The sequence below is a fragment of the Loxodonta africana genome, chromosome 1 (assembly GCF_030014295.1).
Source record: "Loxodonta africana isolate mLoxAfr1 chromosome 1, mLoxAfr1.hap2, whole genome shotgun sequence".
In the NCBI taxonomy this organism is placed as follows: Eukaryota; Metazoa; Chordata; class Mammalia; order Proboscidea; family Elephantidae; genus Loxodonta; species Loxodonta africana.
Genome location: NC_087342.1, coordinates 101,319,358 through 101,346,624, shown reverse-complemented (window position 1 = coordinate 101,346,624; position 27,267 = coordinate 101,319,358). Strand labels below are relative to the sequence as shown.

General features: G+C 49.7%; 1 protein-coding gene across 1 annotated transcript in view; it reads left to right on the top strand.

Moving 5' to 3' along the window:
* KCNK5 (potassium two pore domain channel subfamily K member 5) overlaps positions 1 to 19,624 on the top strand; it is a 49,013-nt gene extending 29,389 nt beyond the window's left edge. The window contains exons 2-5 of the mRNA XM_003403934.4: positions 11,179 to 11,290; positions 12,809 to 12,975; positions 13,217 to 13,385; positions 16,887 to 19,624. Coding sequence (XP_003403982.2) covers positions 11,179 to 11,290; positions 12,809 to 12,975; positions 13,217 to 13,385; positions 16,887 to 17,743 — 1,305 coding nt within the window. The 3' untranslated portion in view covers positions 17,744 to 19,624. The remainder of the gene's footprint in view (positions 1 to 11,178; positions 11,291 to 12,808; positions 12,976 to 13,216; positions 13,386 to 16,886) is intronic.
* The last annotated feature ends 7,643 nt before the right edge of the window (positions 19,625 to 27,267 follow it).

Genomic DNA, 27,267 nt, shown 5'->3' with positions numbered 1-27,267 from the left:
AGGCCGCACCCGAGACCAATTGTTTCAAACTCTCTGGGGAGAGAACCCAGGCATGAGTGTTTTTCAAGCTTTCCCAGATGACCTCAATGTGCAGTCAAGATTAAGAAGCAGTAGTAGTGACCACTAAAGCGTGCACCACCACCCATCTGTCAGTTTGTCCTAATGGAGTGACTTGCATGTTGCTGTGATGCTGGAAGCTGTGCCACCAGTATTTCAGATATCAGCAGGGTCACCCTTGGCCCAGAGGTTTCAGCAGAGCTTCCAGGCTAACACAGGCTAGGAAGAAAAGCTTGGCAATCGAGTTCTGAAAATCAGCCAGTGAAAACCTTATGGTTCGTAACAGTGTTGTCAGATATAGTGCTGGAAGACGAGAGCCCCTAGGTTGGAAGGCGCTGCACAATAGCCATAACAATGGACTAATCAACAATGATCGTGAAGATGGCACAGGACTAGACAACGTATCATTCTCTTATATCTAAGGTCACCATGAGTTGGAGCTTACTGGACGGCAACTAACAACAACAAAGTATGCAGCGAGGCGGGTCGGGGGGAGGTTAGCGTACCACTTTCCACCTTACCCAATGGGATTGTTAGGTTTTTGGGGGCTTGAGGGTTTGACCTAGGTGACCAGCAGCACAGGGTCACCATGGGTGTGTGGGGGATTTCGTTTTACACACACCCTTTCCTCCTGTGACACCATGGAGTGTGTTCTGGCTGGCGGGGCCAGGCAGGTCCTACCAGGGCTGAGCACATAACCTTAAGGACCAAAGCGGAGTGTACACACTGAGGCCCTGTCTTATTTATCTAGTGCTGCTATAACAGAAATACCACAAGTGGATGGCTTTAACAAACAAATTTATTTTCTCACAGTTGAGGAAACTGAAAGTCTGAATTCAGGACACTGGCTCTAGGGGAAGGCCTTCTTTCTCTGTCAGCTCTGGAGAAGGTCCTTGTCTCTTCAGCTTCTCCTGCTGGGCGATCTTCACGTGGCTTGGCATCTCCCTTCTCCCATCTTTGGTTGCTAGCTTGCGTTTAATCTCTTTTATATCTCAAAAGAGATTGACTCAAGATACACCCTGTACTAATTTTGCCTTATTGACGTAACAAAGACAGGCCATTTCCAAATGGGACTAAAACCAGAGGCAAAGAGGCTAGAATTTACAACATATATTTTGGGGGGCATATTCAATCCGTAACAGGCACCTTCTCTCCAGCCTGCAGCAGGATCTGGGGGAAGGGAAGGATGGAAGCACAAGCAAACTTGGGAATGGAGCTCCTGAAGCACACGTGGCATGACTTGCTGGGGACTCAAAAGGAGCTGGAGTTCAGGGCCAGCGAGCTGAGTTCAGAGAACGAGGCGAAACTGTATGTTGTCCTGTGCTGCAGAAGGGTGGGAGTGGAGGGACGCCGGGGTGGGGGTGTGCTTGAAGGGCTCCGAAGTCATAGTTACGGGGGGAGAAAAGTATGAATTTTAGGGAAGTGTCACCGGCTCAGGCAAGAAGAACAGGTGCCAACAAGTCATCTTAGACTCATGGCAACCCCATGTGTGTCTGAGTAGAACTGTGCTCCATAGGGTTGTCAATGGTTGATTTTTGGAAGTAGATCACCGGGCCTTTCTTTAAGGTACCTCTGGGTGGACTCGACACCTCCCACTTTTTGGTTAGCAGTTGGGAGCATTAACTATGTGCACCACCGAGGGGCTTCGATAATCTTGCTCAGAGACCCCAATAACCTCAGTCCAACCTCCTCATTTTATAGAGGAGGAAGTGGTCAGAGAAACGAAGGATTCTTGGAGAATCGCAGGTGACTGGCTAAGCTGAGCTAGAACCCACGTTTGCAGATCCCACACTGACATCCTACCACACCAATCCCCAACAATTTATTTATCTGTCTTTTTTCTTCTTAAAAAATATACACACAAACTATATTTTGTTATTGGAGCAAATCTGAAAATGCAGATAAGCAAGAAGTTAAAAAGCCAACTTTGCAATAGCCTCAACTGTATCTTAACTGAGACTTTGGCCCTGCACCCTCGAGTCCCTGCCTCTGCCCTCTGAGACACCTGCTTCTCCTCTGGGAGAAACAAACAGCGCCAAGGCAAGCTGGGTCTGCAGCTGGCACAGGTATCAGGGTGGCACCCGTTGGGCCCACGCCAATCTCTTGCCCATAAACTAGAGCTACCCTTCAAGCCACACCCTGGTCACCTGGGCTGGGGTGAGAGGGTGGTGAGAAAACACCTAGAATTCCTTCTCCCTGCCCTGGCGTACTCCCTCCTGCACCTTCTCGTAGACTTTTAGGCTCCAGCAGGAAGATGGAAGGCCAGCACTCTGTCGTTACCCGCTCTGCGATACCCATCACCCTTCACTCAGTGGTGGCTGCATATTAGAACCACCTGTGGAGCCCCTTAAACTCCCAGTGCTTAGATCAGCTAAACAGTGTCAGGGGTGGGGCCTGGGCAGCAGTATTTATTTAAACTCCCAGGTGATTCCGTATTTGCAGCCCTAGTTATCCAAGGTCCCCAAGGAGTCCCTGGGTGGTGCAAATGTTGCTAACTGAAAAGTTGAAGGTTTGTGACCACCTAGAGGTCCCTCGGAAGAAAGTCCTGCCCATCTATTTCTGAAAAACCAGCCATTGAAAACCTATAAAGCATAGTTCTACCCGAATGCACGTGGAGTCACTGTGAGTTGGAATCAATCGATTGCAACTCACTGGGTGGCAATTGGTTGGGATACCAAGCCTCAGCGTCTTCATCGGAAACCAGTCTTTACCCACCTGCCCCCAATTTTAAGGGTCAGTCGTGAGAGATGTAGGGTGAACCGCAGTGAAGAGAACTGATTTGGCAAAGGCAGCTTTAAATTCTCTAATTTGCCTTGAGGATAAGAGAGTTGCAGGCTCACACTTTCTCTTCGAGATCCTTCAATGTGCTAATACGCCCAGTGAGGACTATCAGATTGAGGGATATTGAATAGAGCAGCCTGGCCTCTAGACCCCTGGTTCTCAAACTGTGCTGCAGGGAGATGAGGGAGTCCCAATCCATAGGACCTGGGGTCCTCCCCCTCCTTCTCTGTTTATAGATTCATGGCTTTAGAAAATTTGAAAATGTTTATATTAAACAAGCCCAAGCTGCCAATGTTCACCAGAAAAGTGCCTGCGATTACTAATCTCCCTTTTGTGTGTCCTGCTCAGAACTCCCCCACCCCTGTGACAGTGCCCTGGGTCGGGGTTCCTTGTTAGAGACAGATGGACAGACAGATGTAGGCTCCCAGAGAGAGCACAGCCAGTGGACTGGTGGTGGCTCGCTACCTTGTGAAGCTGCCGCAGGCTGTGGCTGTGGGCAGCTAGGAGGGGAGTTGTTCAGAGAAGCTGGGGAAGCCACTGGCTCAGCCTTAGCCTCCCTCGGGGAGCACAGCGCAGTGACCCGTGTGTGGGACTTCCTGCCCTCCACTGTCTGCCCAACACGGAGGCTGGGTGGGAAACTGGTCAAGATAGCTGGGAGCCCCTGGGGGACAGGTCAGGAGAGATGGGCCTTCTGAGGGATGGGACGGGACATCTTGGAAGTGTAGGACGTGCTCCCCCTTTCCCTGCCCTCCACTACCTGCAGTGGAGAGCTTTAACCCCTGCCCCTGTGGTGGTGCCCTGGGTGGGGGCTCCTTGGTAGAGACAGATGGATACACAGATGTGGGCTCCCAGGTCTTTTCTCCCATGGATCCATTGGTGGACTTCAACCACCAACCTTTTAGATAGCAGCTGAGCACTTAACCATTGTGCCACCAGGCCTCTTTATCTGTAAAAAGGGGTTAATAATAGTACCTGTTTTAGGCTTGTGAAGATTCAGGGAGCTGAGTGATTTAAAGTGCATAGGTGGGTGCCTGGCATATAAGTACTCAAATATCAACTGCTACAGCCATGCCCCCGCCCACCTGAGAAGGTGGTTGGAAGGACCAGGTGGGAGGAATGATGTGGTTTTTTCCTATTTTGCCACCCAAAAAGCCATTGCCGTTGAGTTGATTCCAGCTCACAGTGACCCTATAAGACAGAGTAGAGCTGCCCCATAGGGTTTCCAAGGCTGAACAGACTGCCACATCTTTCTCCCAAGGAGCGGGTTGGTGGGTTTGAACTGCCAATCTTTCAGTTAGCAGCTGAGTGCTTAACCACTGTACCACCAGGGCTCCTTCTGTACTGCCAAGAACCACGCATATATGAAAATTAGCCCTGTTTCCCCTTCTAGACCACAGGGTGCAAGTGCTTAGGTGGTGTCAATTAAAGATGGGTGCAGGCAAAGGAGGCTTGGCCGGTACACTGTCAGCAACCTGAGGATTCAGTAGAGGCTAGAATCAAGGTGGATTCTTAAGGCTGCATCCTGCAAAGCAAGGAGGTGTTCTGTGATCCGTGAGTGATGTCTGCAGTGGGAGCTAGAGGATGGATAGGGAGTAGCCCTCTGGGTGTCAGATGCTGTGATCTCTGAGACAGGCTAACATCCTGACTTTGGTTTCACCTACCCTAACCCAGAGTGGGAAGGCCTACCTTAGCTCCACCTGCCTATTCTGAAGGCTGGGGTTGTATCCAAAGGCCTGGATCTGCCCTCTCCAGTCTTCCCCACCTATCAGGATGAGTCTCTCCAGAAAGGGAGAATGCCCGGCAGCTGGAGCCTTGGATCTCAGAGGGAAGAGAAGACTAGGAACCCAGGTTGTGTGGACAGCAAGAGCCCAGGAAGGTGGGGCTGGGCAGCCAGTTGTCCGAAGCTCAGGGCAAGAGCATGGTTGGTGCTCCTGGGCTAGCAACAGTGGATTTGGGTTGGAGTGGATGAAGTGGCTTAGGGCCCTGTTTTTTCAGCTGGTGGGAAGGGGTGGAAGTATGCACAGGCCTCCTCCCTGTAGCCTTTATGGGGAGAGGGGATAGGATAACAGCCGTGAGGACCAGGTGGACCTGGGTTCCAGTCCTGGCTTCATCACTTTCAGCACTGTGACCTCCGGCTACTTAACCTCTCTAAGCCTTAAATTCTCAATTGTACCATCTCCGCAGCAGGGTTCTGTCCTCATTAAATGAGCTAAGGGCATGTAAAGTGCTTAGCCAACACTTGGCATGTGATCAGCCTGCTATACATCACAGCTGCTTTATTATGAGGGTGATGAGGAGAGGAACTCTATTCCATCCCTAAACAAGACCTGGGCCTGGCTGTGTGCAGATCCCCCCCCTCCTATCGCTCTCCAGGCTTATATGGAAAATGAAAATATTGTCTTGTATGACTTTGGGAGCCAAACTAAAGAATCCTGTGGGTGAACAGGGGCCGCCTCCTCCTGCGAAAGCTGTTTCCCTAACCCCGAGGACAGGACACCTTGTCTAACTGGTTGTTTGCCTGGCTCCCTCATGTCCCTCCTCCCTAACCCAGGGGTGACCTCGGTCCTGGATCAGCCCCTGTGTTCTGCGAGACAATTTAGAGACCTGAGAGATGCCGACCATCGCCAGTGAGGCGTCCTGGCCAGGGCCACAGCTGAACGTGATGGAAAGAAGGGAGGCGCTATTCTGAGTTCACCTCTGGACCTCGGCTCCCAGAGCTTAGTGTTCCTCACCTGTTGAGTAATGCCTGGCAGAGTCACAGGAAGAGTCAGCCAGGTAATTGATGTAAAAGCCCAGAGAGGGGTGTCTGACATACAGCAGCACTGAAATCACCAGCTTTCTCTCCTTAGCAGTGGCATGGAGCTACACTGATTCCAGGCCAGCTGCTTTGGGGGAAACCCTAAGCCAAAGGGGCAACAGGAAGGGGTGCAGAGGGAGCCCAGGGCAAAGCAGAGGAGTGAAGGGCAGGAGGTGGGGAGTTGTGCTAACTCAGAGTCAGGCAGCCTAGAACCTCACCCCATCCTGCCACTTAACCTCTCTCAGCCTTAGTTTCCTGATCAGACTAGTGGGTATAATTGCTGTCACTGGATCATTATAAGGACCAGTGATGCTTCTGGGTGGCTAGGGCTCTTGAGAATGCCATTTGTCTGCCCCTTGCAAAGGCATAGTGTGTGAGGTGAAGGGCAGGAAGCCTAGCCTTCTCCACCTCTCAAAGCCCCCTGCCTTCCTGCTCTCTTTGATGACTGTTTGGCTAGCTCTCGTGTTCAGTGTTTCTTTGTTGTCGTTAGCTGCCATTGAGTGGGACCCTGATTCATGGTGACCCCGCGCACAATGGAACAGAACACCACCCAGTCCTGCGGCACTCCCATGTTCAGTTGTGGATCAGCCCGTTGTGATCCACAGGGTTTTCGCTGACTGATTTTCGGAAGTAGATCAGCAGGGCTTTCTTCCTAGTCTTAGTCTGAAAGTTCCCTGAAACCTGGTCAGCATCCGGGCAGCATGCAAGCCCTCACTGACAGCTGGGTGGTGGCTGCACATGAGGTGCATTGGCCAGGAATCGAACCCAGATCTCCCATATGGAAGGTGAGACTGCTGAACCACCAGTACCCCCTGATGCCTCCTTTAAAAAAAAAAAACAAAACATTGCCGTTGAGTAGATTCTGACTCACAGCAACCTTATAGGACAGAATAGAACTGCCCCTTAGAGTTTCCAACGAGTGGCTGGTGGATTCGAACTGCCGACCTTTTGGTTAGCAGCAGAGCTCTTAACCACTGCCCCACCAGTGCTCATGTCTCCTTCACATTGCCGTCGAGTCGATTCCGACTCATAGCAACCCTACACGTCAGAGTAGAACTGTCCCATAGAGTTTCCAAGGAGCACCTGGTGGATTTGAACTGCCGACCCTTTGGTTAGCAGCTGTAGCACTTAACCACTACGCCACCAGGGTTTCCTCATGTCTCCTTAGCACATACTAAATGATTCTTAAATCTTAGACTGTCAAGCCAGTGTCTCTCAGTGAGAGCGGTATTGGCATTGTGGGTGGGGTTGTGAATTGCAGGGCATTTAGCATCCCTGACCTTTACTAATGCCAGCAACACCCTCATCATTCACTAGAGTAAAAGTGTGGTGAGGGAGCGGGCTGTCTCATTAGGGGGAGAGTAATTGGGAGTGTGTAGCTTTTTTTTTAGCGAGGTGTATATGGGTTTTTGTGTGAGAGACTGACTTGATTTGTAAACTTTCACTTAAAGCACAATAAAAATTATTTAAAAAAAAAAAAGTGTGGTGAGGACAGAGGTTTTGTCTGTTTAGTGCACTTTCCCCAGTGCCTGAAACAGTGCCTGGTATGTTACAGTATTGAATGAATTGTGACAATGAAAAAAACTTCCCTCAGGTAGAATTTCCAAACCCTTTCAGGGGGCTCTACCATCTCCAGTTGAGAACCTCTGTTCCAGCCTCACCTTCAGTAACATCCCCGGTAGGTGATAGTCCACCTTGGTTTAACCACTTCCATTATTGGAAATTTATTACTGCAAAGGACAGCCCATTCTGTGACAGCTCATTATCCAGAAAAGCTTCCCTTCTCTCCTTGGACCTTGGCCAGTTGGTTAATATATGGTGTGAAGTCTGACACCTAGAACGGAACAGGGTGTGTGGCCTGACCCTGCCAAGAACAGTGGGATTGGTACCTCCCCAGCCCTGAATAGATAGATATGGCATTGACACTGTCTGAGATTGTATTTGCTTTTCTTTAGGCAACCGCCCTAGTGTTTGCTCTTCACGGTCAGCTAAAACCCAAAGACTTTCCCCTTAGAGATTATAGCTGTCTTTTCCAACCCAAAGTGTAAAAGCCCATTGCCGTCTAGTCGATTTCGACTTATGGCAACCCCATAAGAGTAGAACTGCTCTGTAGGGTCTTCTTGGCTGTAATCTTTATGTCTTCCACGGCACCTCTGGGTGGTTTCAGACTGGTACCCTTTAGCAGAGTAGTCGAGCACAAACCATTTGTGCCACCCAGGGACCTACCCAAAGGACAAGACTTTGAAATTTAAAGTTATACTTACATCTTATTAATTTTGGCCCACTGTTCCAGTCCAAATAATTTTGAGTCTTGATACAACGTGTTAGCTATCTTTCCATCCCATCCTTATTACCAACGTTGCACCCTCTGCACGTTTGATTGGTAAGCCATCTATGTCCTCACTGTGGTGTTGATTAAAATATGGAAGAAGTCAGGCCTTTGGCGTGATAATGGAGACTCTAGTTCACACTGATAATGATCAGCACTCCTTGGGGTTGTTTGCCTTTAACTGAACCCAGTTAGTTCCAACTCCACCCTACATTTCTGTCTTGTCCACATAAGTATCTTCAACCCCATCTGTTAGCTGAAATCTAGATTTACTGCATTCCACAAAACTTCAAGGCTTTGCAACCTCCTTGGAAAAGGAGATTTACTTAGCTGAGCCTGACTTGTTCTTGGTGAACCTGTGCTAGTTTCTAGTGCCTACCACTTCCTCTTATGAATGTTCCAAACATTTTGTTGTCCCCATTTACAAGTTTGCAAGAGATCAGGTTTGCTTTCCAAGTTTCTAGAATCCACCCTTTCCCTCTTTGTGAAAATAGGGACAGCTTGTCTTCTGGCATCATTCCTGTTCACTAGGATTCCATACAGATGACCAGAGGTGATGATGATGTCGCGATCTCATCTCTAGGTTCTTTCTCTGGGCGGTGATGGAGTTCCCACATAATGGTGTTCTGGTATGATCTCTCCATCTAACTTGGGCTCAGTCCCCTAACAATTATGATTTACCCATGGCAGTTGAAGACTGATATTGGTGATATTAAAGGTGGAAGCCAAAGGGAAGCAAGTGGTCTCGCATTATCTGCCATCTGTTTAACGTTAATAGACAGGGCCCTCGGACTTACTCTGTCCTTGCTTTGAACACAGATTTCGTTTTGTTTTTCTAGCTTTTGGGTGGTCCTTATTATTTGTTTTAAACCCTGGTGGCTTAGTGGTTAAGTGCCATGGCTGCTAACCAAAAGGTCAGCAGTTCGAATCCGCCAGGCGCTCCTTGGAAACTCTATGGGGCAGTTCTACTCTGTCCTATAGTGTCGCTATGAGTCGGAATCGGCAGCGGGTTTGGTTTTTTGGGTTTTATTATTTGCTTTAGCTCTCCTGTTGGCCTGTTGATGTTTAAATGTCTTTTGGTGTTTAAATGTCTTCTGGTTATTTCATGTTTAAGTGGCCTGCCCAGCTAGACAGTGAGCTTCTCTGAGGGCAGGGCACATCTCAGGCAGAGCTGAATCCAACCTTCCCCGCTGTCCGCTTTCATACGCTGCACGGCCTTCAGAGAAACGCTCTGGAAATGCCACGGGGGAGGCAGGGAATGAGTGGTGCGGCCTGTCAGACGCGCCTGTCATCATGGAAAATTCTTTCTAAGAGTATGCGTATCCATTTACACAGCCCCTCTGATGCTTCTGCAAACTGCACATTCCTGCAGAACAACCCATCCTTTTCCTTTTTTCCCACCAAACCTCAATCATGCTTCAAGTGGGTTAGAAATATGGTTTTCCGTCTCCCTCCCACTTCCATCGCTCACTCCTCTCTCTCTTCTCTCTCAGTCCTTTGCTGGATTTTTATAGGGAGTGTGGCTGAGCTCCTGGTCTCTGGACTGGATGCCCCAGCCTGGGGCTGTCCTGGAGACAGGACTCTGGAACCCCAGATTTAGAGTGGATCCTGGCCCCTTCTAGTGGGGCATCTGGGGTGCAGGCTCTGTGCAGCTTGCAGAGTAGAGGTGGGGTCTGGTCAGGTAGCTACAAGTTTGGCAACTACTAGTGTTCCCTAAAGGAGCCCTAGTGACACGGTGGTTAAGCACTCGACTGCTAAGTGAAAGGTCAGCAGTTTGAACCCAGCGGGACCTGAGTGTTCTCTGGAGCAGATAAGGCCTCACCTGGGGCCTCCCAGTGGACTTCACCAGGTGGCCTTTTACCTGCTGCCCAGAGTTCCTGGGAGCTTGTTGGGACTGATCACATGACTTTGAATTACCTGGAAATGTACGTGCCACCTTCGGATGACCTGCCTCTGCTCAGACCAGGGCAGAGAGAGGAGGAGATCCAGGGAAGAGAGCGGGGGAGCTTGCAGAGGGTGAGAGTGGGTTAGAGTCCTAGGCATGGGGAAAAAGAGGACCAGTTGATTTTTAAACCCTCCGGGAAGAGATCCAAGAGATCACTGAGCTGACCTTAGTAGGCATCCTGACAGTAGTGGTGAAGGGGTTATAGGGGTCCTTCCCAGGGCAAACCTTTTTTTTTTTTTTAATACTTTATTTTTTTGTTTTTAACAGTATACACAGCAGGACATACACCAACAATTTCTTCATGTATAATTCAGTGACAGTGATTACATTCTTCAAGTTGTGCAGCCATTCTCACCCTCCTTATATGAATTGTTCCTCCCCCATTAACATAAACTCACTGCCTCCTAAGTTTCTTACCTAACCTTTCAAGTTGCTGTTGTCAGTTTGATCCCGTATAGATAGGTCTTAAAAGAGCACGGTACTCAAGGCAGATATTCTTCATTAGTTAAGCTAAACTATTGTTTGATTTAAAAAAGGCTTCAGGGGATGTTTTTCGTTTAATGTTTCAGGTTTAATGATTATCTCAGGGCAATAGTTTTGAGGGTTCATCTAGGCTCAATGGCTGCAGAAAGCCTGGATTCCATGAGAATTTGAAATCTCTTCCACATTTTCCCCCTTTTGGTCAGGATGCTTCTATAGAATCTTCAGTAACGGTAGCCGAACACCATTCATTTCTTCCAGGCCAACCTTGAATGGGCTGGGTCGGGGCGTATGGGTCCTCCTGTGTGTTTGTGTCATGTCTGCCTTTGAAAGCAGAGTATCCTAGTGCCGTGATTCTTAGTGTTGTCTGGAGACCAGTAGCATTAGCATCACCTGGGAATTTGTTGGTAATGCCGGTTCTTGGGCCCTTCCCCACGTCTACTGAATCAGAAACTCTGGAGTTGGGGCCCAGCAGTCTGCTGTTAAAAGCCTTCCAGGTGATTCTGGTGTATATGTGAAAAAGTTTGAGAAGCACTAGTTCAGTGATTAAGAGGATGGACTCTGGAGCCAGATTGCCTGGGTGCATATCCTTACCAGCTGTGTGACCTTAGGCAAATCACTTAACCTCTCGGATCCTCCATTTCATCCCCTATAAAGTAGAAACAGTAACTACCACCCTGTCACTGCGATGATAAACGCAAAGGCCTGTAAGGAGTTTAATACAGTGCTGCCACTTAGAAAGCACCTGTAAGTGTGGTCTCAGCACTGACTTTCAGTCTTTGTTTCTAGGTAGTATCTGATGCTGCAGGACAGGGAGTGGCCATCACAGGGAACCAGACCTTCAACAATTGGAACTGGCCCAATGCAGTCATTTTTGCAGCCACGGTTATCACCACCATCGGTAAGTCTGTCCGGTCTATGTCTAGGTGGCTCTGCTCCTGGAAGGCTCGTATTATGGCCAGGCTCCTCCTACTAGCCCTCTCTCTCCTGGGACCCTCAGGATACCCACTGTCTTATCCTAGCTCCAAGGAATGTTATAGGAGTCCAGCTCTGCCCGCAGACTTAGGGGTAAAATCAGGCAAATTGCAATCAGTCATTTTGACACTTTCCTGGGATTTAGTAAGTCCTTGGTAGCTGGCCATGCCTGGAAGACTGTTTCTATGAGTCCAGAAACAGTGACACAGCCTGATGGCCAGGGCCACAGCAGGAGGTTGAACAGGTTGCACACTGCACAAACTGAGCCCATGCTTGCTTACCAAGCTGGACGTCTATTCTAGTTACCTATGGCTACATAAGAAATCACCCCAGAAGTTAATGGCTTAAAACATCAATTTATTATTCTCTTTCCCCATTCTGTGGGTTGACTAGGTTCAGCTCATCAGTTCTTGCTCAGGCTTCTTACGCAGTTACAGTCAGATGGTGGCTGGGGCTACCGTCATCTGAGAGCCCAGCTGGCTGGATATCCAGCTTCTTCAGTCGCATGTCTGACAGTTGGTGCTGGCTGGTGGCCGAGATCTTAGCCGGGAGTGAAGATTGCAGTGGCTGCACAGTGCCTCCACACGTGGCTTGGGCATCTCAGTATGGCGGCAGGGTTCCAAGAGGGAGAATTCCATGAGCAAGCACTTCAAGAAATCAAGGGAGAAGCAGCAAGGCTTCTTAGACCTAGCCTACACAGCCTCATTTCCGTTGCATTCTATCGGTCAGGCAAGTCACTAACCCCAGCCCAGATTCAAAGGGAGGACAGTGAGACTCCACCTTGATGTGAGCAGCAGCATGCGTGTGTAAGAAGGGAAGGAGCTGGGAGCAGCCATCGTTGGAGACCATCTACTGCAGGGCATCTTTTTCTAATTTGCACAATGATACCATATGGACTAATGGGAGACCTAATGGGGGATGCATAGTCCCTACCCTCAGGGAGCTCCCAGTCTGCTGGAGGAGCCATGGCCCATGCCATCATAATTGCAACAAATGATCATGTGATCATAGTGTCCTCAAGGAGAAGTCATTACTCAAGTATGGCTTGGAATCCCTGGGTGGTATAAATGGTTATTGTGCTTGGCTGCTAACTGAAAGTTTGGATGTTTGAGTCCACCCAAAGGCACCTTGGAAGAAAAGCCTTGTGATCTCCAGTCAGCCATTGAAAACCCTGTGGAGCACAGCTCTGCTCTGACTCATGTAGGTTTGCCATGAGTCAGTCAACTCAATGGCAATTAGTGTGATATTTATATAAGTATGGCTTAGAGAATAGGCCTCCCTGGAGCTGGGGTTTGTGTATGTTGGTAGAGGAGGCAGAGGGCCACTCTGAGTCTGGTCCATCACCCCTGCAGTGGCTGTGTTCTCATTCCCACCCTCTTCACTGCATTTCTTTCCTACAGAGACTCTTCTTTTTGGCCTCATTCTGTCCCTCCTCCTTCCTCAGGCTATGGCAACGTGGCTCCCAAGACCCCTGCTGGGCGCCTCTTCTGCATCTTCTACGGTCTCTTCGGGGTGCCACTCTGTCTGACATGGATCAGTGCCCTGGGCAAGTTCTTTGGGGGACGTGCCAAGAGGCTGGGCCAGTTCCTCACCAAGAGAGGTGTGAGCCTGGTATGTCCCCTACCCTAAGTAGTGGGCAGAGATAGGGACTGGGGCTGGTGATGGGGGGACGGGAGGGATCTAAGAATTGATCAGGGGTGTTAGGACTGGTGGCAAGAGGGCAGCTTCTGGGCCCCCAGCCCTCATGGGTCAGGCTGGGGGCATCCCTCTTCCCTACTTTCCTGGGTGTTGCCCCTGCTGGGCTTCCCTAGCCTCCCCCATTGTCTGACTCGGCCTCCCTGCCCCCTGTCAGCGGAAGGCGCAGATCACATGCACGGCCATCTTCATCTTGTGGGGCGTCCTGGTCCACCTGGTGATTCCGCCCTTCGTGTTCATGGTGACAGAGGAGTGGGACTACATCGAGGGCCTCTACTACTCCTTCATCACCATCTCTACCATTGGCTTCGGCGACTTTGTGGCTGGTGAGCCCCTGCCCTCTCCCCGTTCTTCTGCCTCCCACCTCATTTCAGTTTCTCCCCTCCAGTTCCCACTCAGCTGGCCTTTACTGGGGACCCTGATACGTGTTCAGTGTTCTGGACATTTCCCCTACCTGATGGGATCCTCATCCTACCCTGCCAGTTGCAAGGGGAAACTGAGGCACAGAAAACTGTCAGAAGAATCTTTTCTATTTCCCTTTTTCGGATGTGGCTTTTCCCCCCTCCTCCTTTCCTCTCCTGGTGTTTAGTCTCTGATGTCCTCCTCCCCTCCTGTCTGCTGAGTTTAGGTGCACTCAGCCCTGGGGCAGTGGCTTGAGTCAGTCATCTGCCTGCAGGGTTTGTACCTGTTTCCCAAGCCAGGTCCCCTCCCTGTCACAGAACCACCTTCCATCACTCCAGAGTGTCCTGTCCTCTGCAGGCTTGGCTCAGAGGCCCGAAACTTTGCAGCTTAATTAAAGACAAGGGAGGCCTTCTCCCAAGCGGCCCTGCCCCCCTCCGTCCCAGACACTCCTTCCCACTCCTCCCTACTTAATTCAGGGAGGCAATAGGATTCTTTGGCCCTTTGTCTGACCGCCTGCAGCTGGCCCCAGCCACTCATGGACTTGTGCCTGTGGCCTGTGCAGCATCTTGGCTCTTAATCTTCTTGACACCCTTTTTGGCCACACTGAGCCAGCCTTTGTTCCCTCCAAGCTAGCTGCCCTGCCCATTTGACCTTCTCCTCTCTCTAGGGTCCTCTGGTCCCTGCCACCCTCCCCACTGGGCCCAGGGTGAGGTCACTACCTTTCTGCCCCAGTGCAAGGAATGCCGGGAGGGGGTGACTGAGTGGGTGGGAGGAAGAGGAAAAAGAGGCATGAACACTCTACTGAGCCTGGCAAATCTGGGCCTGCTGTCCTGAGAGAGAAACTTAGTCTGAGGCACAAGCCTGCCATTGTCTAGTCTTGGGGCCCAGAGCAGGGTAAGGAGGAGAAGCATTTTGTATTGGGGAAGTGCAGCAGTGTATGTAATGATGCCATCCCAGCTCGAGCAAGCTACCACACTTCTGTGCCTCAGTTTCCTCATCTGTAAAATTGGTAAAAATAATTGCACTGACTTCATGGAGTGGTAGAAAATTGAATGAGTTATTATTTGTCTTAGTTTCTTAATGCTGCTGTAACAGAAATACCACAGGTAGGTGGCTTTAGTGAACAGAATGTATTCTCTCACAGTTTAGGAGACTAGAAGGCTGAAGTCAGGGCACCGGCTGATTGGGTGGGAGGAATAGGAAAGAGCATGAATACTGCACTAAGCCTGGCAAATCTGGGCCTGCTGTCCTGAGAGAGACTCAGTCCGAGGCACTAAGGGAAAGGCTCTCTCTGTGTGGGGGAAAGCCTTGTCTCAGCTTCTATAGCGTTCTTCTCCTCAGGGCTCCTTGGAGATCACCACTTGGCATTGAATTTCCCCTCTTTGTCCTTGCTTGCTTCTGTGTCTAATCTACTCCTCTTCTAGCTCAAAGGTGGTTGGTTTAAAACACACCGGAGACTGATAAACGGTCTCATTAACATAACAAAGAAAATCCTATTCCCAGATGGGATTACATCCACAGCTATAGGGGTTAAGATTTATAACACTTGTTTTGGAGGGACACAATTCAGTCTATAACGCTATTTATGAGTGCTGAGGGTGGGGCCTGGCTAGGTACTGAGTGCCCTGTCGTTGTCATCATCACACCCTGCCAGTGATCCAGAGAAGCTTTCAGATTACCTCCTACCTGAGGCGGGAGACACAGCCCTTGCATTCAAGGAACCTCTAATCCGATGAGGGAGATATAATCCCTTCCCCGTTTGAGGGAGGAGATAGGATGCAGATTGTAAGAGACATAATAATAGAGATCAACAGTCCTCCAACTGTAAAATTATAAAAGAAAACTCAAATACAGTCGGCCCTCCGTATCCACGGGTTTATTGAATCTCCGGATTCAATCAACTGCAGCTCGAAGCTATTTGGGGAAAAAAAAAAGTTCCAGAAAGCAAAACTTGAATTTGCTGCGTGCCGAGCACTTCGCTGAATCCACGCAAATGCAGTGATGTACAGGCATACCCTGCTGTAGCCCGCCACCGTTTCACAGGCCCTCAGCCTCGCACTCGTTTGAACACCGTTCACCTTGTTCTTTTCTAGTTGTGTTGTGTGCACCCCTTGTTTCTGTGAAAAGACAGCTCCTAAAAAGCAAACGGTCAGAGCAGCCCCTCAAAGGCTAAGTGTAAAGGGTTGAGGACAACTAGAGGAAGGAGCTTCAGGCTAGTAAGGGATGGCTGGCTAGCTGTGTAAAGTATTACAGTCTTAGGAACTTCCAGATCATGGAGAACTGGCATTGGCTGATGCTCAGGCAGCATCAGTGTTCCCGGAAGAGCTCAAGAAACTCATAGAAGAGAAAGGCTACCTTCCAGAGCAAGTCTTATACAAGAGACTTGAGCATCCTCAGATTTTGGTATCCGTGGGGGTTCCTGGAACGAATCCCCCCTCAGATACCGAGGGACATCTGTAATCCTGGAGTGTAGAAAAGCCATCAGCTGTGGTGGGGGGTTACCTGGGAAGGCTCCCTGGAGCAGGCAGGAGCCTGGCCTTGGAGGAGGGGGGATAAAGAGTGGGCAGGGCCCTCCAGACCAAGGGGAGAGCCTAGAAACAGAGAGGCAGACCAGATCTTCAGGAAGAATAAAGATGGTTCGTAATACTTCCTATCAGGATCAGTGCTCACTTCATAGATCATCTCGGCTTTTCTGCTCCCATCTTAGTGGCTTTTTCTATCTGGCGTTATCCCTTTCCTAGAGCCAAGTGTGAGGAAGGAAGGGGCACACCTCCCACCATGGTTGCCCACTCCCCATTCACAGATAGTCATGATGGGAGCTGGCCACAATTGTGGACCCAGCGAGGTTACGGAAATACCCATGGGTGGGTGTGGGTGTGTGTGTGTGTGGGTGTGTGTGTGTGTGTGTGAGTGAGTGTTCAGCTCCCCTAGTCACCAGCCTCATGTTAAACCAGTCTACCTCCAGCTCTGAGCATGTCTGTGATATCCCCTCACTTAATTTCCATCTGGTTTTTAACTGAAATATACTTACAAAAAAGTACCCAAAACAGGTAAGTACAGTATATTTCTTAACTGTGCTGGTTACGTTACCATCCTCCCCGCCCCCAACCCGCCCCAAAAAATTCCACCTCAATAAAGCCCTCACCCCTAGAGGTAACCACTCTCATGACTTTTTTATAGTTGGGGAAATTGAGGCTCAGACAGGTTGGGATCTGGGAATAGGGGCACAAGAGACGGGGCCAAGGTCCTTCAGGACAGTGGGGTAGGCTTGGGTCTAGAACAAGCCTCCTTCCTTTCACACTGCATCCCCCTTCTGTGTTCTAGCTCTGCTATACCTGCTCTTAGTAACACAGCTTTAGCCTTTGCCTGTTTCTGGGTCCCCGTTGACCTTTTCTTGGCCCTCTGGGCTTCCTGTCCTCCTGCAGGTGTGAATCCCAACGCCAACTACCATGCCCTCTACCGCTACTTTGTGGAGCTCTGGATCTATCTGGGGCTGGCCTGGCTGTCCCTCTTTGTCAACTGGAAGGTCAGCATGTTTGTGGAAGTCCACAAAGCCATTAAGAAGCGACGGCGGCGGCGGAAGGAGTCCTTCGAGAGCTCCCCACACTCCAAAAAGGCCCTGCAGGTGGCAGGAAATGCAACCTCCAAGGACGTCAACATCTTCAGCTTTCTTTCAAAAAAGGAGGAGACCTACAATGACCTCATCAAGCAGATTGGGAAGAAGGCAATGAAGACGAGTGGGAGTGGGGAGAGGGTCCCAGAACCGGGGCTGGGGTCTCCAGGGGGTAGGCTGCCAGCCCTCCCCACTTCGTTGGCCCCCCTGGTGGTCTACTCCAAGAACCGGGTGCCCAGCTTAGAAGAGGTGTCACAGACACTAAGGAGCAAAGGCCACATGTCGAGGCCCCCCGGTGAGGAAGGGTCCCCCATGGATGGCTCCCCTACCCCTGAGGTGTGCATTAACCAGCTGGACCGTATCAGCGAAGAGGGCGAGCCATGGGATGCCCAGGACTACCACCCACTCATCTTCCAGAATGCCAACATCAGCTTTGTGAGCGAGGAGGCTGGCCTCTCAGATGAGGAGACCTCCAAGTCCTCGCTGGAAGACAACCTGGTTGGGGAGGTGCAGCCCCAAGAGGTGGCGGAGGCTGAGGTGCCCCTGAACCTGGGTGAATTCCCCTCCTCAGACGAGTCTACCTTCACCAGCACCGAGTCTGAGCTCTCTGTGCCTTATGAACAGCTCATGAACGAGTACAATAAGGCTAACAGCCCCAAAGGCACATGAGGCAGGCCCGGCTCCCCATCCCACAGCTGATGGCTTCTTTTCCCCCTCACCCTGGGGTGTCCTGTGATGGCTGGGACCCCTGGCCTTTGGTGGGGAGCAGCCCTGGAACTGGGAGTGGGGGGCCAGGGGCCTTCTTTACCTTCCATCCCCTCCAGCTATATGCCACCGATCAAACATGGCACACACCCAGGACAAAGCCTCTGCTTTCCAGCTGAATGGGTACTAGCAGTGGGAGGCATCTGTCCTGGACATGGCTGGGTCCTCTGATGGTTCTAAGATGTTGGTGGGCTGGCAGGGACAGTGGGCAAGACTGACCTGCGTAGGCCGGCGCACAGCTGCGTGGGTCATTCGGTTGATAATGTCACACGGTTTTCCTAGGCTGGAGACCTCAGCCATTTAAGTTCACCAGTGTTAAATGAGCTCCTTCTGTGTGTCTAGCACTGAACGAGGCATCTTGGAGAGGGGAAGGGAAGTGTAAAGCCTGGGTCCTACCTTTTCAGACTCTGAAGTGTTTGGGGAGGTGCAGTATGGTGTGGGGGATGGGGCATTTTGGGATCACGGGAGTGGCAGGGCTCAGGGCTGGGCATGTACTTAACCATCACCGTGTCATCTGCCTTTCCAGTACCCTATGGCAGATCTCAGTTTGGAAGAGGCTGCCTGGGGACAGGAGTGAGTGGACAGGTGCCCGAAACACTCCTGATACAGAGGACCTGAGGCAAGCCAGAGTACGGGCCCATTGTCCTAGGCCCACATTGTTGAATTACTCAGACCAAGCCCAGCCCAGGGCCCATCGTCTTGCCTCAGACACCTTTGGGGTAAGCAATAGCAGGTGCAAGGCTCTCTGCCCTCCCCAGGAAGTGGTGGGAAGAAGAGTGGTGGAGCATGGGCCACAGGAGGCTGGGCCTTCTGGAGCTAGAAGCCAGGTTGCTGGGAGAGTGAAGCTGGACTCTGGCTAATTCCACCCCTGGCCCTCTAGCTCCCTGTCAGAGTGCACACCCACCACCTGGCCCCAGGCCCCGGCCATCCCCACCCAGTACTTCAGCCAGTCTCCTCATTCCCCCTTGCCCAGAGCAAGGACCTCACCACCCACCCTCCCACCAGCCTCCCGAGGGGAAGACCAAATTGCTGTTCTCACAAGTGGTGTGGGCAGCCAAATCTGTGAAGCAAGCCCCTCCCTCACTACTGTTTGTCATTTTTGTATTTGGGATGGGGGAGCAAGAGATAATGTGAAGCTGTAAATGGACTGTTTGTGGTGAGGGCGCTGGAAGGACTCGCTGCTGCCTGAGTTCTGGGGTTCTCCAGCCCACCATGCCCTGTTTTGTTAATTTTTTAAATAAACTGCTGTTTTTACGTACCTGGAATCTTGTTGGCTTCTGAGCCAGTGGGGAAAAGAGGAGGTTAAAGAGCAAGGTCCAGTGTCCACCCACTGGGCCTTTCTCAGTGCCCTCAGCCAAGGTCATGACCCTTAGCCATGTAGAGTGGGGAAGGGCACTGATCAGCAGGTGAGGGTCGGGGGCGGGTGGTGAGGAGGCATCAGTTGCAGGCAACTGGATGCCAGGCAGAGGTGGGTGGTCACTTTCAACACCCTCCCCCACAACTGTGGGGCAAGTGGGCCAGAGCTTCCCCTCAACATGTGAAGAAGGTGACAGGCATGTGTGTTCCCAGGCCCAGTCACCTTCTAGTGGATGTGAGTTGGCCAGGCAGGGGGCATACTGCATTTTTCTGTGAGCTCTGTTAACTAAATCGTCACAGTCCCCCACCCCACCTGACTGGGGTGGCACTGGCTGGCCTGGAACCATACACACTGTATGTACATACTGGCAATGATGTCGAATGTAATTTATTTTAACATTTTTACAATAAAACACGAGGTGGACAGGCCAGCTTGATGTGTGCTATGTGGGGGATGCAGTGGTGGGGGGGGAGGCTGGTTGGTGGCATCTGTGGGAAGGGGGGGCCCTGGGAGGATCCACGGAGGGTTGGGAGGACTGAAGGACCAAAGCACAGCCTGAGGGTCCAGAGGAGAATTGGGTGGTTCTGGAAGGGAGTAAAGAAAGTGAGGAGGTGGAGGAGGGGCAGGCTACTTAAAATGTGGTGGTCAGAAAAGGTCCCTTGGGGGAAGTGACAGTTAACAGGCCTGAGTGAGGTGAGGGCAGGAGCCATGGTGCAGGAACATTGTAGAAAAGGTTCAAGGAAAAAGAAGGAGCAAGGGGAGAAAGGTAGGGGTGATGATGGCAAACTTGCAGCACAAGGCACTGTTGTAAATGCTGTAGACTCAACAATAGTGGAATGAACTCAGTCCATCGTGCAATGGCCCTATGAGGTGGGTGTTACATCCCCATTTTATAGGTGAGGAAACTGAGGCACAGAGGTTGTCTCAAACTAGATCTCACAGTTAGTAAATAAACCAAACAAAAACTCATTGCCATCAAATTGATTCTGACTCAGCAACCCTACAGGACAAAGTACAACTGCCACCAAAGGGTTTGCAAGGCTGTAATCTTTACAGACACAGACCACCACGTCTTTCTCCCACAGAGCGGCCGGTGGGTTCAAATCGCCGACCTTTCATTTAGCAGCCACTTAACCGCTGTACCATCATGGTTCCTACCAAGGTTTCTGTAGGACAGAGTAGAGCTGCCCCACAGAGCTTCCAAGGAGTGCCTGGTGGATTTGAACTGCCAACCTTTTGGCACTTAACCACTACACCATCAGGGTTTACAATTGGTAAATAGCCTAAATTCAAACTCAGGCAGCCCCGCTGTTCTGTTAGCTACCGTGATGAGACAGCCCGTGGCTTTGTGGCGTGTCTGGCATTTTACCTGAAACTGCTACTGTCTCTAGGAAGAGCATTTAGGAAAGATGGACCAAAGAGTAAAAACATGAGAAGACCAGGCCTTCTGAGCTCAAGGGGTGGCCAGGAGGCTCACGGAGTCTGAGATTGGACACCAGGGACTGGAAGAAATGTGAAAGAAGGATTTACCAGGCTCAGCCAGGCCTCTGTTTAAAGGGAGGATCTGCCTGGCTTCATGGTCTTAACATTTTTTTTGTTTTGTGTTTTAATTGTTGAAAGTATACACAGCAAAACATATACCAATTCAACAATTTCTACATGTACAATTCAGTGACATTGATTATATTCTTCAAATTGTACAGCCATTCTCACCCTCCATTTCTGACTTGTTCTTCTTCATTGATACAAACTCACCCCTAAGCTTCCTATCATCCTCTGGAGTTGCCATTGTCAATTTGATCCCATACAGATAATTCTTTAAAAGAACACAGTGCTCAAGGCAGATATTCTTTTCTAATTAAGCTAAACTGTTGATTGGTTTAAAGAAGACTTCAAGGGATATTTTTGCTTTAAGGTTTCAGGTTTAAATACTATACCAGGGCAACCATTTCAGGAGTCATCCAGCCTCAATGGCTCCACAAAGTCTGGATTCTATGAAAATTGAAACTCTGTTCTGCATTTTCGCTTCTTATGATGAGGATTCTTCTATAGAATCTTATCAAAACATTCAGTCATGGTAACCGGGCACCATCCAGTTCTTCTGGTCTCGTGGCAAAGGAGGCAGTTATTCATGAAGGCAGCCAGCTGTGCATTCCATTTCCTTCTTCTCTTCCTGACTCTTCTTCTTCCTTTGTTGCTCCAGGAAAATAGAGACTTATTGTTGTATTTTGGATGGCTGCTTGCAAGCTTTGAAGACCCCCAGACACTACACAACAACCTAGGAGGTAGAACGGAAAGAACGGAAGGGCTAAAAATGATAATAGGTTTAACTGAAATGTCTCCTTATGGTCTTAACTGTTTTAAGACTGGCCCCTTCTTCAACAACTTCAAGGTCCCCTGCTCAACACCCTGGGTGGTGCAAATGGTAAATGTGCTCGGATGCTAACCAGAAGGTTGGGGTTCGAGCCTACCCAGTGGTATCTTGGAAGAAAGACATGATGATCTACTTCTGAAAAATCAGCCGTTGGAACTCTATAGCAGCACAGTTCTACTTTGACACATGGGCTTGCCAGGAGTCAGAGTCAATGGCAACTGGTTTTTAGCCAACAGCACACAGGATAGTAGTGACAATTTTGAGTCTGTTGGAAAAGAATTTAAACTCTCTGTGGTGTGAGGAGTACTTCTATATGAGGCATATTTTTCTCGAGGACATTGATGTGTTTTAAAAAATAGGATCATGTTGTTTAAAGCACCAGCCAACTCTGTACCTACTTGATACCATCCCTCCCTTGCTGCCAATGCCTCTCTCTTTCTCTCCACCCCTCCCCCCCCCCCACACACAAACACAGGAGGCAGGTCCAAGGTTCTCTGCTTTGGCTGTGAAGCCCCTTCTTTCAGCCTCAAGGTAACAATTCCGTAACACTGTAAATGCTATATTTGTTGTTGTTCAGTGCCGTCGAGTCAGCACTTACAGCAACCATGTGTACAACGGAATGAAACACTGCCTGGTCCTGCACCATCCTCACAAGCATTGCTATGTTGGAGCCCATTGTGGCAGCCACTGTGTCAATTCATCTGGTGAAGGGTCTTCCTCTCTTTCACTGTCCCTCTACTTTACCAAGAATGATGTCCTTCTCCAGGGACTGATCCCTCCTGATAACATCCCAAGTTAAGTGAGAAGTTTCTCCATCCTCACTTCTAGGGAGCATTCTGGCTGTACTTCTTCCAAGACAGATTCGTTTGTTCTTCTGGAAGTCCATAATATATTCAATATTCTTCACCAACACCATAATTCAGAGGTATCAATTTTTCTTCGGCCTTCCTTATTCATTGTCCAGCTTTCTCATATGCATGAGGTGACTGAAATACCATGGCTCGGGTCAGGCGCACCTTAGTCCTCAAAGTGACTTCTCTGCTTTTGAACACTTTAAAGAGGTCTTTTGCAGCAGATTTGCCCAATGCAACGTGTTATTTGATTTCTCAACTGCTTCTTCCATGGGCATTGATTATGGATCCAAGTAAAATGAAATCCTTGACAACTTCAATCTTTTCTCCGTTTATCATGATGTTGCTCATTGGTCCAGTTGTGTGGATGTTTGTTTTCTTTATGTTGAGGTGCAGTCCACACTGAAGGCTGTGGTCTTTGATCTTCATTAGTAAGTGCTTCAAGTCTTCCTCACTCGCAGCAAGCAAGGTTGTGTCGTCTACATATTCCATGTTGTTAATGAGTCTCCCTCCAATCCTGACGCTTTGTTCTCATGGAGTCCAGCTTCTCAGTTATTTGCTCAGCATACAGACTGAGCAAGTATGGTGAAAGGATACAACCCTGGCACACCTTTCCTAACTTTAAACCACACAGTATCCCCTTGTTCTGTTTGAGCGACTGCCTCTTGATCTACATACAGGTTCCTCATGAGCACAATTAAGTGTTCCGGAATTCCCATTCTTTACAAAGTTATTCATAATTTGTTATGATCTACACAGTTGAATGCCTTTGCATAGTCAATAAAAACAGGTAAACATCTTTCTGGTATTCTCTGCTTTCAGCCAAGATCCATCTGACATCAGCAATGATATCCCTTGGTCCACATCCTCTTCTGATTCTGGTGAATTTCTAGCAGTTCCCTGTGGATGTACTGCTGCAACCACTTTTGAATTAAGCAAAATTTTACGTGTGTGTGACATTAATAATATTGTTTGATAACTTCCGCATTCTATTGGATCTCCTTTCTTTGGAATGTGCACAACTATAGATCTCTTCCAGTTGGTTGGCCAAGTAGCTATCTTCTAAATTTCTTGGCATGGAAAAGTGAGCACCTCCAGCGCTGCATCTGTTTGTTGAAACATCTCAATTGGTATTCCATCAATTCCTGGAGCCTTGTTTTTCACTGGTGCTTTCTGTGCAGCTTGGACTTCTTCCTTTGGTACCATCAGTTCTTGATCATATGCTGCCTTCTGAAATGGTTGAGTGTCGATGAGTTCTTTTTGATAGAGTGAGAGCCCTTTCACAAACATGACTGAACACACCAGTGTCGTAGGTTATTCAGCTGCATTGTGGTTAAGGAGATGAAGAATGTTTGGGGAGTATGACAGTCTTAGGGCACACAATAAACCAGGGCACAACTTCACAGATTTAGGCTGTTTGAACAATAATGGACAAACTAACGATTAGGGTAGAGCGGCCAATTCCTTGATGGGCCACTGTGGCTAGTCAGGTGCTTTCTGAGTCAAAGGTAGAAATGGAAAGGAGTAGAGGGTGGAGTCCAGGAAGCCCAAAGTTTTTGAGGGGTCATGAGCAGAGGAGGGCATGACAGTGCCAGAGAGCTGTGGGGTGGGCGGAAGGTAGAGAAAGCAGGTGGGCTGGCTGGGAGGAGGTTGCAGAAGTCACTGGTGGTGACCCTGATGGGGAAATCCCCTTGTTGAAGCTACTAATTTATAACCCAGGTCAGGGGGACCTGGATAATGTGTCTGCAGACTTGTAGGGGGTGTGCCATCCAACCCCTGGAGGCCCACGGAGGTTCTGAGGTGGACACCCCCATTTGATGGGCAGACCCAGCCCCTGCCCCACTCTGTGGCCCTCCCCTGCTGCCCACTGGGAGCCTTCCTGACAAATGTCCTAGTAGGTATTGGCACTCTGCTCACCACCATTACCATTTGGACTCTCCACCCATTTGGTCAATGAATGTTGAGTACCTACTCTATTCCAGGCTCTATCCTGGGCACTTGGAACATAACAGTGTGTGAAATGGACAAAACCCCCTGCGTTCATGGAGCGGACAGCCTGCTTCCCTTTGTCCTCATGTCTGGCTATATGTCATAGTCTGTTCCTGGTATTTCTGGTCCTGTCCATCCAACCCCCAAGACTACCTTTTCATCTCATCTCTTTTATCTTTATGTCTTAATCCTCACAACAAGCATTATTAACCCCATTTTATAAATGAGGAAATTAAGTCCAATTATAGGACTTTCCCCAAGTTCAAACAAAAGTGGCAGCAAAACAGCTTCCCTGACTTCCATTCCCAGGCTTCCTACTCATTCTACCCTCCAGAAGTTCCTAATTTGGTGGGGCAGACACTTTCAGAGAAAGCAAAGTCTGATGGAAGAGGCAGCTCCTACCCTCAAGGAGTCTGCAATCTGAGGGGTAAGTGTAGGGGAACACAGAAACAGAGAAACAAGCGCAAATTATTAGTGTCAACTGATGGTGTCAACTGAGTCTCTGACTCCTTCTGTGATCCTGGAGGAGCCCCATAGCTCTGGCCAGAATTCATAAGAAGAAACCAGGATGTTTGGATTTCACCCCCTTCCTGGAAACAGCCAGTCGAGGTTATCAGATGGAATTGCATCTGAAGCCTTCCTGAGAGATGAGGAGGGCGGAGATGGCTGGGCTGCAGGACTCTGGGTGGGGCCTCCAGCTGTCTCTCTGTGGGAGCCCCAGAGACTTGGTCTGAGCCCTGAAGATCAGCTCTTCACCCCTAAAATAGCAGGAGACTTGGCCTTGCTTACTTTGGCTGCATCATCAGTAAAGACCAATTGCTAGTAAAGGACATCATGGTTGGTAAAATAGAAGGTCAGCAAAAATGAGGGAAACTCTCAATGAGATAGATGGATACCGTAGTCAAAGCAATAGACTCAAACATTCCAGTGATCATGAAGATGGTGCAGAACTGGGCAACGTTTCATTCTGTTATACACATAGAGTTGCTGAGTTGGAATCGACTCAAAGACAATAGGTACACCTAAGGTCACCCTGAGTCAGCACCAACTCTACAGCAGCAAGAACAACAAGTCCCACAGGATGTGTTTGTGTAACAAAGCCAGAGAGCCTCCCTAGAATCTGTCTCTTTTATCCACCCTTGCCACCATCACATGGGTCCAGGCCACTACGGCCTCTCTTCTGCGCCTCTACAATAGCACTGGGCCTGGCACCTGGTAAAGGCTCCATAGACATTTGTTAAATGAATGAATGACCCTTCTTCCCCTTCCATTCAGCATGGTGGTACTATTGGTTAGCTTCGTTCTCTGCAAACCGAAAGGTTGGAGGTTCAAGTCCATCCAGAGCCACTTTGGAAGGAAGACCTGCTGATCTTCTGAAAACTCAGCCATTAAAACCCTTTTGAAGTACAGTCCTACTCACACACATGCGGGCTCACCGTGAGCTGGAATCAACTCGACAGCAGCTGGGTTTTTTTTTCCATCCAGCAATCATCATTGCACCCAGAGGGTTTTATCTCAAACTCAAATCTGACTCATTTCTTTCCTGCTTTCAACTCTTCAGGGGCTCCCCCCTGCTTACCCAGCCCCCGTCTCTCTCTCCAGCTTCATTTTCACCCCTCCCGCGTGCCTTTTCCTGGGCTTCAGCCATATTGACATTTCGCAAATGAGGCAGGATTCCCCACCGAGGCTCATGCTCAGAATGCCCTTCTTCTCTTCCTTCTGGTTAAATCCTAAGATCTCTTGGATGAAACTTGGGGGACATTAACTTCTTTGGGATGACTTCCACAATTACCTCTCCCAATTCTGGGTCAGGGGCCCCTCCTCTGTGCTCCAGCAAGCCACCTCCATGGGAGCTACCTTGCTGTCAAAGTTGCCTATCTCCTGTTCTCAGGCCCCACCCGCTGACCAGGAGCTGCTGGAGAGGGCAGGGAGTGGCTTGTTCACCTTTGGATCCCTACCACAGGGCCTGGCATGGAGCAGGGCTCAGCTTTTGATGTTTACTGAGTAGAGGAACCAGTGTCCTGGACCCTTCCGTTGGTCACTCAGTCCCTGTCCCTGGACAGAGGCCCAATCAGGAGGCAAGGCTTGTTCCACCAGGGCAAGTTCCAGCAAAGATGGGTGGATGATCTTCAGGGACCTTTTCACAGGCTGGTGAGTCACCTCGTCTTGTGCCAAGTCACCTGAATCTGACATGGACAGGCCAGGCCCCTTCCATCCAGGCAGGGCTGAGCCACAGCACACCTCATGTCTCCACTCCCCAGGGAGCACCCTCTGTCTGCATGCCCTCTCACATGTCCCCATACCTCTCTTTCCTCACCTCTCACCATTCCCAAGGCAACATCTTGTCTTCTGGTAATCACTCCCTAATAATTCCAGGGAGCTGGGTCTTCCATCCCAGCAGGCCAAAGTTTCCACGTATACCTCAAGAATACCTGCCCCAGCCTCCAGAAGTTTACAAGGCCCTTTCAAGTCCATTCCTGTGTGGGATTACTCAACAGCCCTGGGAAGCAGGTGTAACATTTTATAGTCCAATGTAAGGGCTTTCTCAGATGAGGAAATTGAGTGTACTGGTTTGGTTTCCCAGGAAAGAGAAGTCCAAGGCAAGAGCTGGGAGATGATCTGAGGAAGTAGCAGAAAGGGATGAGGATAAAGATGGTTAAGGAGGAAAAGCCAATAAAGGGTACACTGTTGAGCTAGTTTTACTGTGGGCGACTGGGGCTCAGTCCTGCTGGGGATTCTCTGAAGAACCTCTAGAATACTGCTCAGAATTGTCTTTCTCAAGGACAGGGGACTTCTGCATTTATCTACCAACTACTAACCTCATTGGTTAAGGATGGCCCAAGGGGTATTAATTCCC